This window comes from Strix uralensis, chromosome 2, assembly GCF_047716275.1.
Source record: "Strix uralensis isolate ZFMK-TIS-50842 chromosome 2, bStrUra1, whole genome shotgun sequence".
NCBI lineage: Eukaryota > Metazoa > Chordata > Aves > Strigiformes > Strigidae > Strix > Strix uralensis.
Window position 1 is genome coordinate 119610105 of NC_133973.1, and position 16838 is coordinate 119626942.

The window sequence follows — 16838 nt, forward strand, 5'->3', positions numbered from 1 at the left end:
TAATATAAAACACATATATAACATCATGCTTGAAAATGGAACATTGAAAGCATCAGCTATTATGAAACTTACTTTTCAGGTCATCTTCAAATATTTCTTCTATTATGACATCAGGGCTGGATGTAGACTTGGGTAGAGCAGGAATACTCTGGGGATGTATCATAGGAAATGTTTCTTGAGCATTTTTCACTTCTTTGTGAACACAGAGTTTATTTGCAAGAGCCTTTACTTTACTTTCTCTGCTAAGTGATGGAAACCTATTCTCTACACATGATTGAGTACTGCAGCCCCGCATTTCTTCTTTGTCGTCAAGGATAAGGGTGTGTTGTCCATTATCTTCATTGTATTTGGGAAAACATCTATTTGGAGACAAATATAATTCAGTCTGTTTTCATAAAAGCACATGAGTCAAAGCAGAGGTTTTATTAACAACTTATCACTATGTTAAGAAAACACCTCATAAGAGCTGGTTGAATTAAACTGTGTTATGTTTTGCCCAAGACAACAAAAACAGTAACATGATTTCTGAAACCTAAAAAGGACTGGCACAGAAATGGCACATATTCTGGGGTCTTGGGCACAGCTCAGTACATGAGCTATCCCTGCTTAAATGATCAGAGACCACAGGTACAAACTATTTGAAAATAAAAAAGTTAATAATGTGATAGATAGTTCATATTAAAAACAAAAGGCATGTCAGATGCTTTTGTACTAACAGTTACTCTTCCCTGTAATCAGGGATTATTACGGTATCAAATATTACAGTATGCAATAAGCCTTTTTTAACATAACCAGTGCTAACTATAACGGCCCTAACAGCAACTCCATCCCATTATCTCAAGTTTTTGTCAAAGATTGCAGGGAAAAATAAATAAAGTGGATTAATAAAAGCAATTGTGCTTTTAAAAATAAAAGTTTTCTTCTGGTTGAACTTCATGTTAAGTAATTTCTTTTGGCATTTGACGCAATCAGTATTTAAGACTGTGAAGTGGAAATACACATTTCAGTATTTGCTGTTGATTTTAGAGATTTATTTACACTTACATGAAGTAATTTTCATACGCTGAAACGACAAACATCTCTATTATGCATACTAAGAGCGCGTAGACATGGTGCTTAGGGACATGGTTTAGTGGTGGACTTGGCAGTGTTATGTTTACAGTTGGACTCGATGACCTTAAGGGTCTTTTCCAACCTAAATGATTCTATGATTGTATCATTAAATGCCAGAAAAAGCTGAAAAGCACACAAATATTGATAACTTAAGTGATACAGAGAAACATAGTTGGGTGAAACACAAGTAAAACTTAAATACCAAAACCGAAATACTAGCTTGATTAACTGGAACACTGATTGAAATATCAGCATCTGAAGTTTTGTTCTGTTATACTCTTAGAAACCCATAAGCATATACAGATACATTTTTATTTTGAAATTTAATCTCCAATAAATATTTAACCATTAGAAGCATAGGTAAGTTACTGTCCCTATCCTCTTTGCTAAACAAACACAAACTGCCCTGTTGTTCCCCATTCAATCTTGCCCAAATTTTTAAAGAAAGCTGTAATTTCATCAGTATTTAGGAAGAATCGAGAGAAGAAACATTACAGGTGGTGACATGAATACCTAAATCACTGACAATTTGATACACGCAGTATTTTTCAGCACAATATTAATGGAGATTAATCACCTACTCCAGTTTCATTTTTCCACTCCTATTAATAGATTTGGTTGCTGATTTATCTTCACATTCACACTTAAAAAAATCCCTTGCCTTTCACTTTCTCTCTCTCTTCCGGACAGAGTATTCCAACATTCACTGAGTTTTCACACCTACACCCAGTTTAGTTCAGTAAATTAATACTGCACAAAGAAAAAGAATTCTCCAACAGTGCTGAAGAACACTAAAACTGTACGTTCTTTTTGTTCTGTTTATTGTTACACCAATGAACAACAATATCCTTTACTGATGAAAGCCAGCAAAATACTTTAAGTACTTTTAAGTCAGGCTAAAAGAACTGTAAATATAACTGAATTCAATCAAATCCTTAGCTCTGCTGTTCATTTACAATGAACACTGTGAAAACTGAAGTGTAAGCAGAATTGAACAGCCCATCTTTTCTTCTCCCCCCTTAACCTTTCAGGAAAGCATCTACCTTTTGGTCTACAGTATTTTATGTTTACAGAATGTGTCTCAACTCCTATGCACCTCCTCGTGATTTTTTTACCTTTCATGTTATTTCAGCGGTACCAGCATGTGAGGCCTTTATACTCATCCTTCACCACATCTTTTTCCCTTGTTTTGTTCAAGTTCTTAATAGGTCTTCCAATGCAAACAGATTTGTTCATGTTTCAGCTTTCTTTTAGGTTGGGAGAGTTTGCCATTGTGCTTTTAAATAGGCTTCTCTGAAATTCTCATTCACCGCTAACATTATCTTCAAAATGGGCCATACCTACCAAGTCACTAAGTTTACTAAAAGATGATTTTATTTAAAGATTCCTTCATCCATATTCTAATGACTCAACTAATTTATGACAGGAGGAGTCATAATTTTTGTCAAGCTCTGGAGCAGGCTGCCCAGGGAAGTGGTTGAGTCACCACCCCTGGAGGCATCTGGCTGAGACAGTTGGGGTTGTTTAGTCTGAAGAAGGGTCCAGGGAGACCTTATTGCAGTCTTTCAGTACTTAAAGGGGGATACTAAGATGGGGACAGAATTTTTAGTAAGGCCTGTAGTGACAGGACAAGGGGTAATGGTTTTAAACTAAAAGAGGGTAGATTCAGAGTAGATAGAAGGAAGAAATTTTTTACAATGAGGGTGGTGAAACACTGGAAGAGGCCGTCCAGAGAGGTGGTAGATGCCCCATCCCTGGAAACATTCAAGGTCAGGTTGGACAGGGCTCTGAGCAATCTGATCTAGTCAAAGATGTCCCTGCTCATTGCAGGGGTGGGGGGTGGGGGGGGGGTGGGGTGTGTTGGACTAGATGACCTTTAAAGGTCCCTTCCAACCCAAACCACTCTATGATTCTGCAATTTAAAAGACATGTAGACTTGGCACTTAGGGACGTGGTTTAGTGGTGGACTTGGTAGTGTTAGGTTAACAGTTGGACTGGGTCTTTTCTAACCTAACTGATGCTATGATTCTATGGCATTTTTTCACATTTTGCTTGCAAGTAACCAACTCTGTGCCAGTCAGAATCTGATGGCACACAGCCACTCTATCCCCCAGACTGGCTCCATGTCCTGAAATAGAATGAAATCCCCAAGATGTTTCAGTCTAACACCATCTCTGTTCTGTCTCTCCTTCATTGTTCCTGAATGTAGCCTTTATACAGTAAGATTACGGTACTCTGACCAGCCTTATGACGAGGCTGCACAAGGTCAGCTGTACCACAGCTATGACACATTTTCATACTCATTTCTGGTATAGAAATCATATTTGTCATTTTCAATGAAGGTAACGTGGTAACTGGGATTTTCCACAAATTTCTTCTTAGACATCAGTGCCCCAAAAAGCATTTATGTCCTTCCTGAAAGTGAGAAACTGATTCATTTATTTAAAAAAATAATTAAGCCATTATTTCCCCAGTTTATTTCTACTTGGAAGGAGAGGAAGTTTATCAGTGGCAGAAGTCTGTCAGGAATTTCTTAAGTGCATATATATTTGTTTACATAGCAGCAAACTCTGCTTTCTCCCTGATGCCTCAGATGAAGGCTACTGCACATCATTAGTGATAAATTTATATACATCTGAACTAGTAGTTTTTCAGTAAAATGCAAGCAAAGCAGCTCAATTTCCGCTGTTTAACTACTATGCGAACAGTTTTTGTAATTAAGATAACCAGTGCATTCATCTACCTCCTGCTCCAGTCATTTACCTTGAAGATAATTCTTCCTTCAAACTATTCACTCTTGAGAGCTCAGCCTCAACTGGCAACTTTAAATTATAAATAACCTGAAATTAAGAAGTACAGTCTTAGCTTCTGTTATACTAAAAGCAGATTATACAGGCACCTACAACATAAGAAAGCCAGAGTATGACATTAATTTTACAGAAAAAAACCCAAGAGTTTACTCACTATCAACCAATAGCCAATTCTCAACAATGTCTTCTTACACTGCTAAGACTTAATGTTTGGGGATATTGTAATGTTAGCATGTAATCATACGCAGGATTCAGATTTTCCTTTTGTTTGAATACCTACTGACAAGGTGACTTCTAAGTAAGAAGTTAGGCCTATGGGAGGACAGTGGTGGGTACCAGCTCCCAAAAGTCACACTGGGCAAGATGGAGGCAAATGACAGAAACAAGGAGGGATTAGACTTCTTTTCTGGGTCAGATGAGAAAGACTAAGTTTCTTCATATGGAAAATGACAACTGGATGAAGGGAACATGACAGTCTAAAAATCACATTACTTCTAAGAGTGACGAGACCAGCTATTTATTATTTTTCTCAAAATAAGGACTGCAAAGGCTCCAAATGAAGTCACTGGGTAGCACATTTAGAAAGAACAGAGAGCCGTTTTATATACGCCTCATTTTAAGTACTAAAATGTGGAACTCACTGCCACTGAATATGGATACATAATGTACACGTGCACACACACATACACACTGCCACAAGCATTATGAAAACATTCAAGGAAGTGTTACACAAGCTTATGAGACAATGAGATAATGTTTATCAGTGTGATGACTCTGATGTATCCTACCGATTATAAAATCCTTAACCTTCCACCTCCTGTACTCCCTAAATGCCCAGGTTCTTAGATTCTTCCTCCAAGCATCTTTTTCTCTCTGTTGTCAGAGACAGGAAACTTCACAGGATGGACCTTTGGTCTGATATAGCACAGCAAGTAGTGTGAGTTTCTATGAACAGCAGATATGATGGGGAAGAAGAATGGAAGTAAAGACCTAGGACCAAGAGGATCAGGAGGGCATGGCTATTAATTCTGGAGTAGTTCAGTGAGAAGGTTGGAGAGCCCTGGCGTGGAAAAATCTTGAGAGACTTCTAAAGTGCTGAAAACATGCCTTTTCACTGATCAGTACTGTGTCACAGTTTTCCTGTCCTCCCCATCCATTTGCTATTTTAGATAGCAAGCTCTTCAAGGCAAGGACCATCCTTTTTTTTTTTTTTCATGTCAGTCACCAGATCCTAATTTGTGACAAAGACCAAATATAAACTCTGCGTGTGTGTGTGTGTAGAGGTGGGGTAAGAACACATTACTGCAAAAATCTCAATATTGAAATCAGCAAACTGAAAGATGGATCACAGAAACTTTCAATCCAAATTTGAATATATTCATTAAAAATTATTTCACAGTCCAAGAATGTAACTACCTGAGCGAGATCACGCCTTCTTACAGAAGGCGTAACTATTAATTCATTTGCAATCCCAATGGCACCAATCAAGCACTTTTTCTTCTCTTCAATGACTTCCTTAGCTTTTGCAATACCAGCACTGTAGTTGTTGATGCTCTTCACCAATTCTGCACACAGCTTCCTTTTCCTGTATTAAAAACATTACTCTTCAGCAATCAATAAGCACTCAGCCATACAGATTCAGACTTCAACTATAACACACAATTACCAGTTATACCACAATACACAATAGATACATCTCACACAGAAATATAAATTTTCCTCAAACAGTGAAAAGAGGAAAGCATGGAAAACCCACTTAAATCAGAGGAACCACAAAAGTTAAAGAGTTCTCACTGAAAAGCCACTTCATTTGGAGAAACATTTTTTTATTAAATGCTTAAAGCACTCTCCCATTCAAGCCTCCTGATATTTCCATACACATCCAACTGAAAACTAAACAGCTGGATTTTACAAATCAGTCTATTAAGATACCAGATCCGCCTCTGAGGCTCTTCTGGAATCTTAAGCTTTGGCACCCCTTGCTCCTTTAAATCTGAAGATATAAATATTTTTGAAAATGAAGAAATGAAATGTCCTTGGGCTTGTATCATCTTGAAAACTTGAAGAAAGTCAATGTTTTAAAAAGTTATTCTTGCTGTTAAACTGATCATCCACTAATGGCAGTATCAAAAACCTCTCAAATTGAGCTATTTCAGAAAACGAACATCATTAAGACTAAGTTGTTTTTAAAGAGCAGAGGCTGCACAAGCTTGTGTTTTCCAACCATGCAAACCAGTTCCAAGGGCAAAAATTAAAGACAGGTATTATGAAATACTGCTACAAGGAAGACTGAAATTCTATTTAGAATTCTTTTATCCAAATTAGAAATAACTTCTTGGTAAAAATAACTCATTCCCACCATCCCACAAACCAGATTACTACCTTGAGAGGAGAGTAGTAAGTTCATCAAATATTCTATCTGCAGTTTCTACAACTTTGTCTCCTTCCTGCTTAGTTTTCAATTCCAAGTATTTCAGCATCTATTTTGTTCAGTATTGAATAAACATACATTTATTATTATTCTCACATTTTTTTTAAAAATTCAGAACAGAAGCAATGAACAGTTAAAGAGCGATCAATACTCCAGCAGAAAGAGTGACACTAAACCACATAAGAGTGACACTTAAACCAATTATAGTTTATTAATCCCTTCGTTTTCCCTAACTTCTATCAGATTGCAGTCTGGATCCTCATGTCAACTGAGGTCTATGAGGCAAGAAACTCAGATCTTGGGCCCCACTGCCTCACTTTCCTTACTTGACATTCAAATGTAGCACTATACACAGATAACTAGCATGCTAAGATTTCTACTGGGTTTTTTAAACTTATTGTGAGCATAAAGGAAAAAATAAAGATTCTTCCTCTGGCTAAGCATCAGTTTTGTTGCTACAGTTACATTTAGTGAAGAGACTATGGAAAAAAAATCTCAGTAATGCAACACAGCTTTTGTGATTCTTGGTCTTTGTTGAAATGCTGTTGGAAGACCACAGTTGTATGCATGAGTTATTACATTAGAGCTGCTGAAATGGTAGGTTTTTACAAGATGCTATTAGTATATGTATTAGGTATTTAATGTAACTTTGCTTAACTGACATATTGGCCACTGAAACAAAACAAGTTAGAAAAGGAATGGAAAACAGGTTTTAAGGACACTTCATGCCACACTTACTACAATGAATTTGCTTTAAGCTTTGGGATTATTAAACACTTCTATGCCTGGGTATCATGTAAAATGTAAATAAATAAGCTTTTCCACAGCACTTTTAATATGAGTTAAAGTTTAAATAAAACAGTTATCACTGAAGAAGTTCATAAGTTACTCAGCAAAACCTATAAACAGCATTAGCCAGTATTTTAGGATTTTTCCTGTATTTTGTACTGTGCATAAAAATGCATTACTTAATTTACATGTTTTACATATTGTGTCTGTTAAAAATTATTACTTCTGCTGCCTGTATAATTTCTTTTTCACCTTTAAACCAGAAAGATGCATGTGAAAACTAAAAAGTTGGCATAGTTGCTAGAGCAAAAACAAATGCTGAACTTGACCCTGTTTCAAGGAAACACAAGCTTAGTACTTAAAGACCGGCTCATATATGGTTCTGCTAAATATATGGATTGACCTATTAATGTTAAATTATGCATAGGCTAATGTACTCCTTTACAGACTACTCCTGTAGTCTGTAAACTCCAGACTATAGCCTGGAGTCTATAAAGCTGTATATTCATAGAAATAGCACAAACAATTGAAGGACAAAAGAGATGTTAAAACAAATGCAGTAAAACCTTGTTTAAATAGCATGTTAATGCGTGACTATTCATAACAAAAAAACTTCAGTCAAGGACAGCATTTAGCATTTCATTATTTATTTAACTTATTTTCACCCACCTCATCTGCTTCGTATAAGCGGCTGAGATTACGCATAGCTATGTACAAAGCTGCATCAATATCTTCCATAGTTTTGCTTTCCTGGGGGAAGATTTGCCAATGAATATAAAGTTGCTTGTATGACTAGAAGGCAAGATGGGCTATACTCATTTGCCATTTTGACAAAGAGGCACTTGATGTGGGTGACTGTAGCTGCAAAGAGACCCAAAATACTTAGCTCACCTGAATTAGTAACACTGAGAACATTTACATTGTAATATTTCTAAAACATGGGTTCTAAATTTGTTTATTAAATACATGCAATTTATTTGCACACACACATACACACCAAAACCAAATGAAAAGACAGTATGTGAAGGAAAAGCAAAATAAAGTTACTAATACAGAGGAAAGAAGACATGCAAGATTGAAGAATGGGAATACTGCAGCCTAGAAAAGAAGTAAAATATTTAGGAATATAATTTGGGGGAAACCAACAAAAATAAAAGCAAATGTACATACAGAAAAGTCTTTTTTTATCACTGGCACTACTAAAGCTAGTGTTAAAGAGTACTGGTTAAGAGTGCTGGTATTTTGCTAAAAGCAAAATGAGAACATCATCAAATGGGGATGCCCCAAAAAGTCAGGGTGGTGCTGGGTAAGCCTGCCACTATTAGGCAACCAGTTCACCTTGGCAAAAGGCAATTTAACTAACATGCAAGCATCTCCAATTTCTAAAGGGCTCCTCACTAGTACTAAGGAGGAGAAACATAAACTAGAAAGAAATTAAAGCTTAAGAGTTCAAAAGCCTGAAACAGTTCTGCCTCTGACCAGACACTGGTGTAAGTGAAAGGAAGCGCTGCCCACAATCTACGAGACACCTGCTAGGCACACACATTATGGAGTTTAATAAAGATGTTTGTTGTCACTTTCACCTCCAGACCAACCTTCCAAATAATGTATCTGAACATCTCAGATAATTATGTCTCCCTCCAAGGAGCAGAAAAAGGGAAGAAAACCCTCCTCCTATTATGACTTGGATGTTGACTGTGTTCGGAATACTTCCTATGACAACTACTGCCACTCTGTTTTGAGCTGATGCAAGGAGACATAATAGGTTAAAATGTCATGGAATTACATTGCTCCCTCTCTACTTTGTGGTTCTCATTATGATCAATGATGCAGTAATAAAAATCCTTCCAAAACTCAAAAGACAAGGATAGGGTCATTCAGTGATGTAAGAAATGCTACTGCCAAAGATCTGGTAATCACTAACCACAAAATAAAGGAGTCTGAAAAAAATTATGAAACAAGAGTAGCAATTAGACTGCAATCTCAATAGGTGGGTTTTCACATGAGGTCATTCTCAACAACTTTCTCCAAAAAAAGAAAATATTCCGTCAAGAGGTGACTACCATCAAAATATTACTTATGGCCTCAAACTCAAGATACTTCAAAGATAACTTCAGGGTAATTCCTTTAATACTCTGTCAACAGTAATATATTTAAGATAACATGATACAGCATTATTTCAAACACTTAAAAAAACTGTTCAGAAAAGAAAACCATTTTCAAACTTTAATGGGCACTGTAACAAAACTACCTAAGAAGCCAAGACAGACATTTGCAAGCTACGCTTCTTTCAAGATAACTGTAAGGGACAATCTCCACAGAAAACAGGACTGGCACAAAATGTACCATTCATTTCTGGTTTATTCTGTCATTTTAAAATATAGATGAGATCAGTTCCTTGGGCCTAAAACTTCACGAACCTCATTCAGAAAGAACCAGGTTAGAAAACTTGATAGAATGTTTTCAAGAGAGATCCATTTGTCCAACAACCTTGTTGCCCTGAATGACCACTTTAAGGATGTGTTGCACGAGTTTTGCAGCTGTCTGGAATTTAAGAAGAAATAAAAATGCCCCAAACCCAAATACTGCAAAGCCTCAGGTGTCTTTAAGAAAAGCTAAATTCAAAATACATAGTTTCACAGCCAGCTGAGTACATTAGCACACCTCAGCTATGATCTGGTTGGGTTTGAGCTGCATTCATTTTGTCAGGTTATCTCATTAACTCTGTAGCTGCACATTGGTTCTATGGTAAGATGGAGTAATAGTGCATAACTATTAAGGTTTTTGTGTTCTAAGTGCAGTATTAACTATGCATATACAAAAACAATGAGTGAGAATATAAGGAAATGCTGTATTAACGCACCGTGTCTGCTGATAGAGCTACAGCTGGTTTATCCTTCACCCCACCACCTGAAGAAACTGGGTGCTGAACATTTTTCTCTTCAGTATTGTAACTGAGGGGCCTGCAAAACAAAACTTTTAAGGAAAAAAAAAATCTACACACTTTATATAAAGTATCAAACTTCCCACAAATACTTTTGACACAGTTTGAATATTTCACAATGTATTAAAAACATAACACACCTATTTTTGAAACAGTAGTATTCATACTGTGATATACTATAGATACCTCATTTTCATGAGGTTTCTTGTCTACTAGCATCATCTCAGAATTCATCTTTAGTAATTATTTTTCATCTGACAATTTTGGCAAGGCTGAACAAAACCTTAGTAGGTGGCAGTAATTTTTATGCTCAGTGAGAATAAAATGCATGACTATTAACACTCCAGGATTCATTTTTCATTTGTTGCCCAAATATCTTCTTTGAGCTATCAGATATTGATTAGGCTGTTAAAAATCTTTAGAATACATGACAGATTATACTAAAATCATCTACTGACAACCTGTTAGGAAGGCTCTTAAATTCTGTTGTATGGTCACCCATACCTGCTCTTCTGCAAGGTACACAGGGATCTAAACAGCTGTCAAAACTCTCACAAAAACAGTCTGCATAAACCAGCCTAATTACAGGAAGGAAGTGCTGTGTTGTTCCTCCTGTGCTGTTTGTTGTTTCTGAGGGACTGCAAGAGGACTTGGAGAGCACTGATGCAAAGACTGATAGCCATACATGAAATCTCAAGTTTCTATTTTACTTTGGGCAAGGTTAGCAATGTACATCACATGCATCAATCTCAGAACATAAATTTCCTATACCTCCCTTACAGAACAGATCTGTATAGAACAGATCCCTTATGTAAGAGATCTATAAGAATTATCTGGGCCTATTCTGATCTGTACCAACATGCATCTCCACAGCAATGGTAGTGGGGGGAAAGACACCCACTTTAAGACTTCCTTCAAGTTCACGTAGGCTAGACAAATAAGCAAATGAAGGTAATTTAGATATGACAATACCAGAGAACATTGCTGGCATCTAACCTTTATAGCTGTGACTGGTTATCTAAGCAGAAGGTGTAGTGGGAGCAGCAGGGGGGTGGGGGGAAAGAGGCACTTCAGTGATGCAGTCCCTCCTACCACAGCCTGGCATTTCAGCAGTTCTCTCCCTCTGAACCCTTATTAGGGAGTTACCTTTCAGTTCAGTCAGTGCTTAAACCTTTCAGTTCCAAACATTTTCAAGCCAAACCGATCTGTTTCTTGTTGCCTTTCAACGAAATATTTGTACTCAAGTGTCAAGCAAGTTGGGTTCCCATAGTACTACACACCCATACTGAGAACACATTAGTAAAGTTTAAAGAACACATTTTAAAAAAAAAAAAAAAAAAAATCAGTCCAAGAAAAACAGATGGAAATGCTTGCTCGGTCAAGTCCTCCCCTAGTCTGGCATTTAAACACATAAAAAACAGTTTAGCTAAGAAAGGTTTACCTTGCTAGCCTTTGTGAGTTGCCACTGCACAATCCGAGTTTAAAATCAGTTTTGGTCTAAATTCAGAAGAAAAAAAGTAAAGCAAGTTCAAATAGAGGGTTAAATCCAAGACCCAATAAAAAATGTTTTGTAAGCCCATTTTCACCTTCAGTACCCACCCCGCCCCCATTTCAATGAAAGGAAGCTTCAAAGCAAGGGCTGTTGAATTGAGAGGTGTAAGAAAACAGCTTCCAGGCTGAAGCTCTGCAGCCATCAGTGTATCTTCGTGGTAAGTGAAGTGTTCCTAGTAAAAGGAATGCTGATTTCCTGTTTGCTCTTCGTATTTTTCCCACTGTTATGCAAAACTTCTAACATATTGCATTACTGAACCTGATTACAACTTTTTTTTTTTTTCAATAAAGTTTAATGACAGGGCTGAATCCAAAGATTTGACTTACCTGTATTTTGCAATAAAGGCTAAATCTAAATTTCGAGAGAAAAAAAAGAGAATGCCCACACCCTATCTTTTGCATAAATTAAAAATAGAGAAAAGCATTTAATTTTTGTCCAAATACATATTTCTGGAAAACAAATGGCATTAGCATTACACAGAAAAGATTGACAAGTAGAGCATTTTTTTTAAAAAAAAATGCAGAAACATATTCTTAAATTATGCAAAATTATGTTGTTGTTTTTTTTTTTTTAAAATAATCTTTTAAGACCTTTTCTTTGGGAGTTGACAGGGAAAGATTTTTAAAAAAAAAAAAACAAAACAAAACCCTGTACATATACACTCGTTGCTTTCTGGCACATTATGCGCGGATGAGAGGGTGGAACAGAGCTGGCAACATGAGGCACTAATGAGAACTGTAAAAATAAACCTTTCTAAAACGAGACTTTGGACACCAGATGCACACTACATAGGTATATTGCATAATAAGAAACGCTAGCAAAGATTTGCTAGGGAGTAGGTGGTTATAAAGTGCAGGCCCTTACCTCAGAAAGGACCTGAGATTGCTTTAGGATCATTTTCAATGAAAATGCAAAGGATCCTGTGGTTATCACTATCTTAAGACCACCACAGTGACTACTGAACAAAAAGCTTTAGATCAACTTACTTCTGTAGAAGAGAAACCAAAAAAATCAGTGTCTTCGTCCTTCACATCATCACACATCGCTGCAAAAGCAAACACAGGAAACACTTGACTGTGAATGTTGTTAACTGCAGGACATCTTAATCGACAAGACAAACAGGAATACATGATCATCGGAGTACTCTAAGGAGTATTCATCAAGTCAACAGAATTTGGACATTGACTTTTGCAATGCCAGAATCTGAAGACTAGGAATAGAAGTCCAGATAAACAGATGTGGAAGTTGTCTGGGAATTACAAAAACTTATTTAATGATTAGGGTATTATCTGCATGATTAGCTATATTACATTGCTGCCACATTCAGAACACGATAAACACATGAAAGGGAAGGCAAAAAGGCAGAAGAAAACACGCATTCAAAATGTGTACCTGTAGTACAGGAAAAAAATTGTTTCATAAAGCATCCATAAATACTATGTACTCAACACAATTTTGCAACTCTTGGAAAAAAGCAGAAAATTCCAGAAAAAATAAGTTTTCTTTTAAAACAAACTTCTCAGCAGCTTTGTCAAGAAAAACAGCAGGAGGAGAAGAGAAAGGTATTGATTGTTCTTGCTAAGTACTGGAAACATAAATAAACAATGTATTAATCAAATCTGGCAACCCATCTATCATCTTTAACAGACCATATAAAAAATTAATTAACAGTGAATACTGCACATCACAAAATTGCTGAAAATAAAAGCCAAGATCCAAAAGCCTTACCTTTCCCATTCATTGTTTTTAACGCATGACAGAAATCGCTGTTTCTCTGATATGGTTCTGTAAAATCCTCTTCTAGTACCTTAAGACATTGCCTTCAGAAGTAAAAAGTAGAGATTTAAAATCATTAGGGATACTAACCAAACACAAATTCTGATTTCCAGCTCTCTTAGAACTAAGCTTGCCCACTTTTACCATATGACTTTATGAAGAAAGTGCAATCAATGAAACGCACACCATGCACGCAAACATTCTGTTACCTTTGTTTAACCGGAGAAGCAATTTACCTCCACAATACTGAATTCATTATCAATAAAAGTGGTACTAGAGCTTTTGGGTATGCTGCATTTAAGCTAACTAGAACCAGCATTAACAAACTATAAATTTTAATCACATTCATTCTATCGTTATTTAGCTAAAAATATAATGATCAACAATGATTTACTTACTTGTAACATATACATACACATCAATATGACATTGGTAGTCTAATATCTTAGTATTTGACATCTCAAGATGCATTTAAAATGTCTTTTTCCCTCAACCTGCACCAAATATTAAAATGTTCCACAAACTACGTTTTACATATATAAGACATAAAAATGGACTCACTTGCAACACTGCAAAATACAAACATTATTTTCTACATTTCCTCAGTACTATTTCTTAATAATTATACTGTCAGAATTCAAAAATATCAAATCCACTAATCTCAAAATTCACATACCTTACAGCTTTCATTTTCCTGTGAAGTTTGTCATTACTGTCATCCACCAAGTCTTTCTTTCTACTGATGGTGTCTGACTTTAAAAAAAAAAAAGTGACAAATTCTCTACCACATAGGCATTTCATTAGTTGAGCCAACACTACAGATTACTTACATCACTTGGCAAAGAGTAAAATTAAAAAGATAGACACACAATTAATAGAAAACTTAAACTCATTTTTTCCTTGAAAAGCAAATCTTTTAAACACAGCAAAACATTGGCCTGTTTTTACAATATCCAGCTACTCCACCATGCTGCTTTACCCCTAACCTTACCACTACCAGACACAGCAGGAGACTCCACTACTGGTCTTCAAACCTCCTCCCTGACCATGTATCCTCAATGTGATTATTTATCTTTTCTGCACTGTCTCAATATTACAGGTTTATGCCCTCTTTGCAATCCACCATATACACTGACCCCATCTCCTTTCCTTAAGGCCTGCTATCTGGCCATTTACTTTTCCTTCCGTATTTGCTTATAGACAGCATCTTCACCTCCCCTTCCCCCCCCCCCCCCCCCCCTTTTTTTTTTTAAATAATTAACTACTCGACGGACGAGGTGCTCCTTCCTCCCAGCCGGCGCCCAGAGCACCACAGCAACTGCAGATGCTATGAGGCCGCCGGTGAAGACGCTGGAGCACAGACATACCGCCACCACGGGGGTCGGGCCGCGACTGCCCTCAGGGCCCAGGGCAGCCGACAGCGCCGCAGCAGGCAGTCTGGCGGGGCCCGCCGCGCGCCAAACCAGCTACCCCGACCGCCAATCACCGAGCGCGTCGTCGGCCCCTGTTCCCATCGCAGCCAATCACGGCGAAGAGGGAGGGCGCTGGTTGCTGTGGCGCGCGCGGGCAGCCTTCGCCGCCATGTTGGCGCCCTGAGGTGCGGCTGAGTTGCCGCGGTTGGCGAGGCGCTGCTTGGCCTGACCCCTCCTCGCGTCTGCCGGAGAGCAGAGGCTTTTCTTTGCTTTGAAGATAGGGTGTTTCCTGGGCTAGGAGCCATTAAGTCCGTGCTTTGGGCTTACTTTATTCTACATGCATTCCCATGAGTTGCAGAACATGTAAGAAATGTTTTTGTAGTGTTTTACTTCTGATGTTTTGGCTGTCATAAATGTAGTATGATACTCTCCAGATTTCTGTTTAAATCACCTCTAGTAAAATACAGTTAAATTTTAAAATTAAAAACTGATTTTCCCCTGCTGATACCTTGAGCAACAAGTAGAAATGTCCTGCTGTACCTTTTAAGGTCATAGTCATATGATTGGTTTGTGTTTGTTTGAAATGTTTCAAACCTTCAGGGTGGGCAAGCAGACACTGCTCAGAGAACCAGGAATCTTGCAGTCAAAACTGGCCAAAACCAGTATAGAAGGAAAACAAGTATATAGGTTAACTCACACTGCACGTGCCCCAGAGGAGAGTTCACCTAAAACACACATTAAAGTGACCCCTGAAGACCAGCAAAGACCCCTGTGAAAGACCCTAATGGACCTAAAGCACATGCGTAATTAGGATGCAAATATTACAATTAGTTCCAGGAAAAAGAATGAGTATGTATAACTATTTTAGGAAATATAATGCATAAGTAAATTGTCAAACAATATAAGCTTTGCTTATTATGACTTGTCACATGCATGTGGGGCGGCACGATTCCCCACGCATCCAGCACTGTAATAAACAATGCCTGCCTTCTAAAACTTCAAACTGAGTCTTAGAAGGCTCTTTTGTGACCGAATTTATGGTAACACTACAACTTTTAGACACTTGCCAAATCAGGAACTAGGACAGCTTTCAGAGGCAGGTTTCCTAACTTACTTACACTTTTGCACTGTTCACATAGTAACACTAGGTTCTACCCCATATCTTTCATTTTAAATGTACGAAGTAAAGTATTCGTTAGGCTGAGGTTTTGACTTGGGTAACAAGGCAGAGTTTGAAAGGTCACACAAATTCTACTCTAGGTTTTCTTAATGATAGGGAGTACTTCAGTGGTGTGGCCAAGTCAATAACTCGGCTGAGAAAAGAGCCAAAGGAGAAGATTACGGTCTGCTGAAAGGGCAGAAGAAGAATTTCAGGAGTAATGGGGAACAAAGCATGAAGAAAGGAGCAGTAAAGTTCAAAAATTAGCTAATTCTATGGAGCTAGGTCCTCACCTACTTTTTGGTAAACACCCAAATCAGGCAAGTGCGCGTTGGTTTAATTTATCTACACTGGAATGTGCATGATTTGTTTGTGAGGGGCAGAATTTTCCAGAAGTTATCCTCAAACTGATTCAGCTTGTAAATAATTTCCCTCAGAAGCCCTCATTGTTAACCAGGACATGATTAGACTCGACTTTGTATAAAATCCTTGTGGAGATCTGTTGTCAAATTTTACAGCTGTGCCTTGTGCCCAGTCGGTGTGGTTTGGCCTACGGAAAGTTTGTGGGAAACCCTGTTTGTGAGACTAAAAATCTATATGTCCCAGGCTGAATTCGCACATACAATATAACTTCCCATTACCAGTAGTGTGTTTCTCAGAAACAGCCTCTGGAGAAGTCCTACAAAATACTGCCAAAAGACAGGGCTGGGAACTGAAATTCTTATTTCTCCTTGACATGAAAATTTACAGACTTGTTAGATAATGGTGCTATGACACATTGTCATTGTCTCATCTTCAGCTAGCCCATGCTCCAACAGGCAACAGCTTAGCTGTCTCTCTCTGTCCCATAAG

At 37.6% G+C, this 16838-nt stretch overlaps 1 protein-coding gene across 1 annotated transcript in view; it reads right to left on the minus strand.

The window, feature by feature from the left end:
* Positions 1-15132, minus strand: part of RNF17 (ring finger protein 17) — a 52843-nt gene extending 37711 nt beyond the window's left edge. The window contains exons 1-12 of the mRNA XM_074860792.1: positions 14902-15132; positions 14092-14168; positions 13368-13459; positions 12626-12684; positions 11529-11584; positions 10007-10106; positions 7813-7893; positions 6306-6403; positions 5340-5508; positions 3885-3953; positions 1516-1598; positions 73-359 (exon numbers count right to left, since the gene is read on the minus strand). Coding sequence (XP_074716893.1) covers positions 73-359; positions 1516-1598; positions 3885-3953; positions 5340-5508; positions 6306-6403; positions 7813-7893; positions 10007-10106; positions 11529-11584; positions 12626-12684; positions 13368-13459; positions 14092-14168; positions 14902-15132 — 1402 coding nt within the window. The remainder of the gene's footprint in view (positions 1-72; positions 360-1515; positions 1599-3884; positions 3954-5339; positions 5509-6305; positions 6404-7812; positions 7894-10006; positions 10107-11528; positions 11585-12625; positions 12685-13367; positions 13460-14091; positions 14169-14901) is intronic.
* Positions 15133-16838: the final 1706 nt, after the last annotated feature.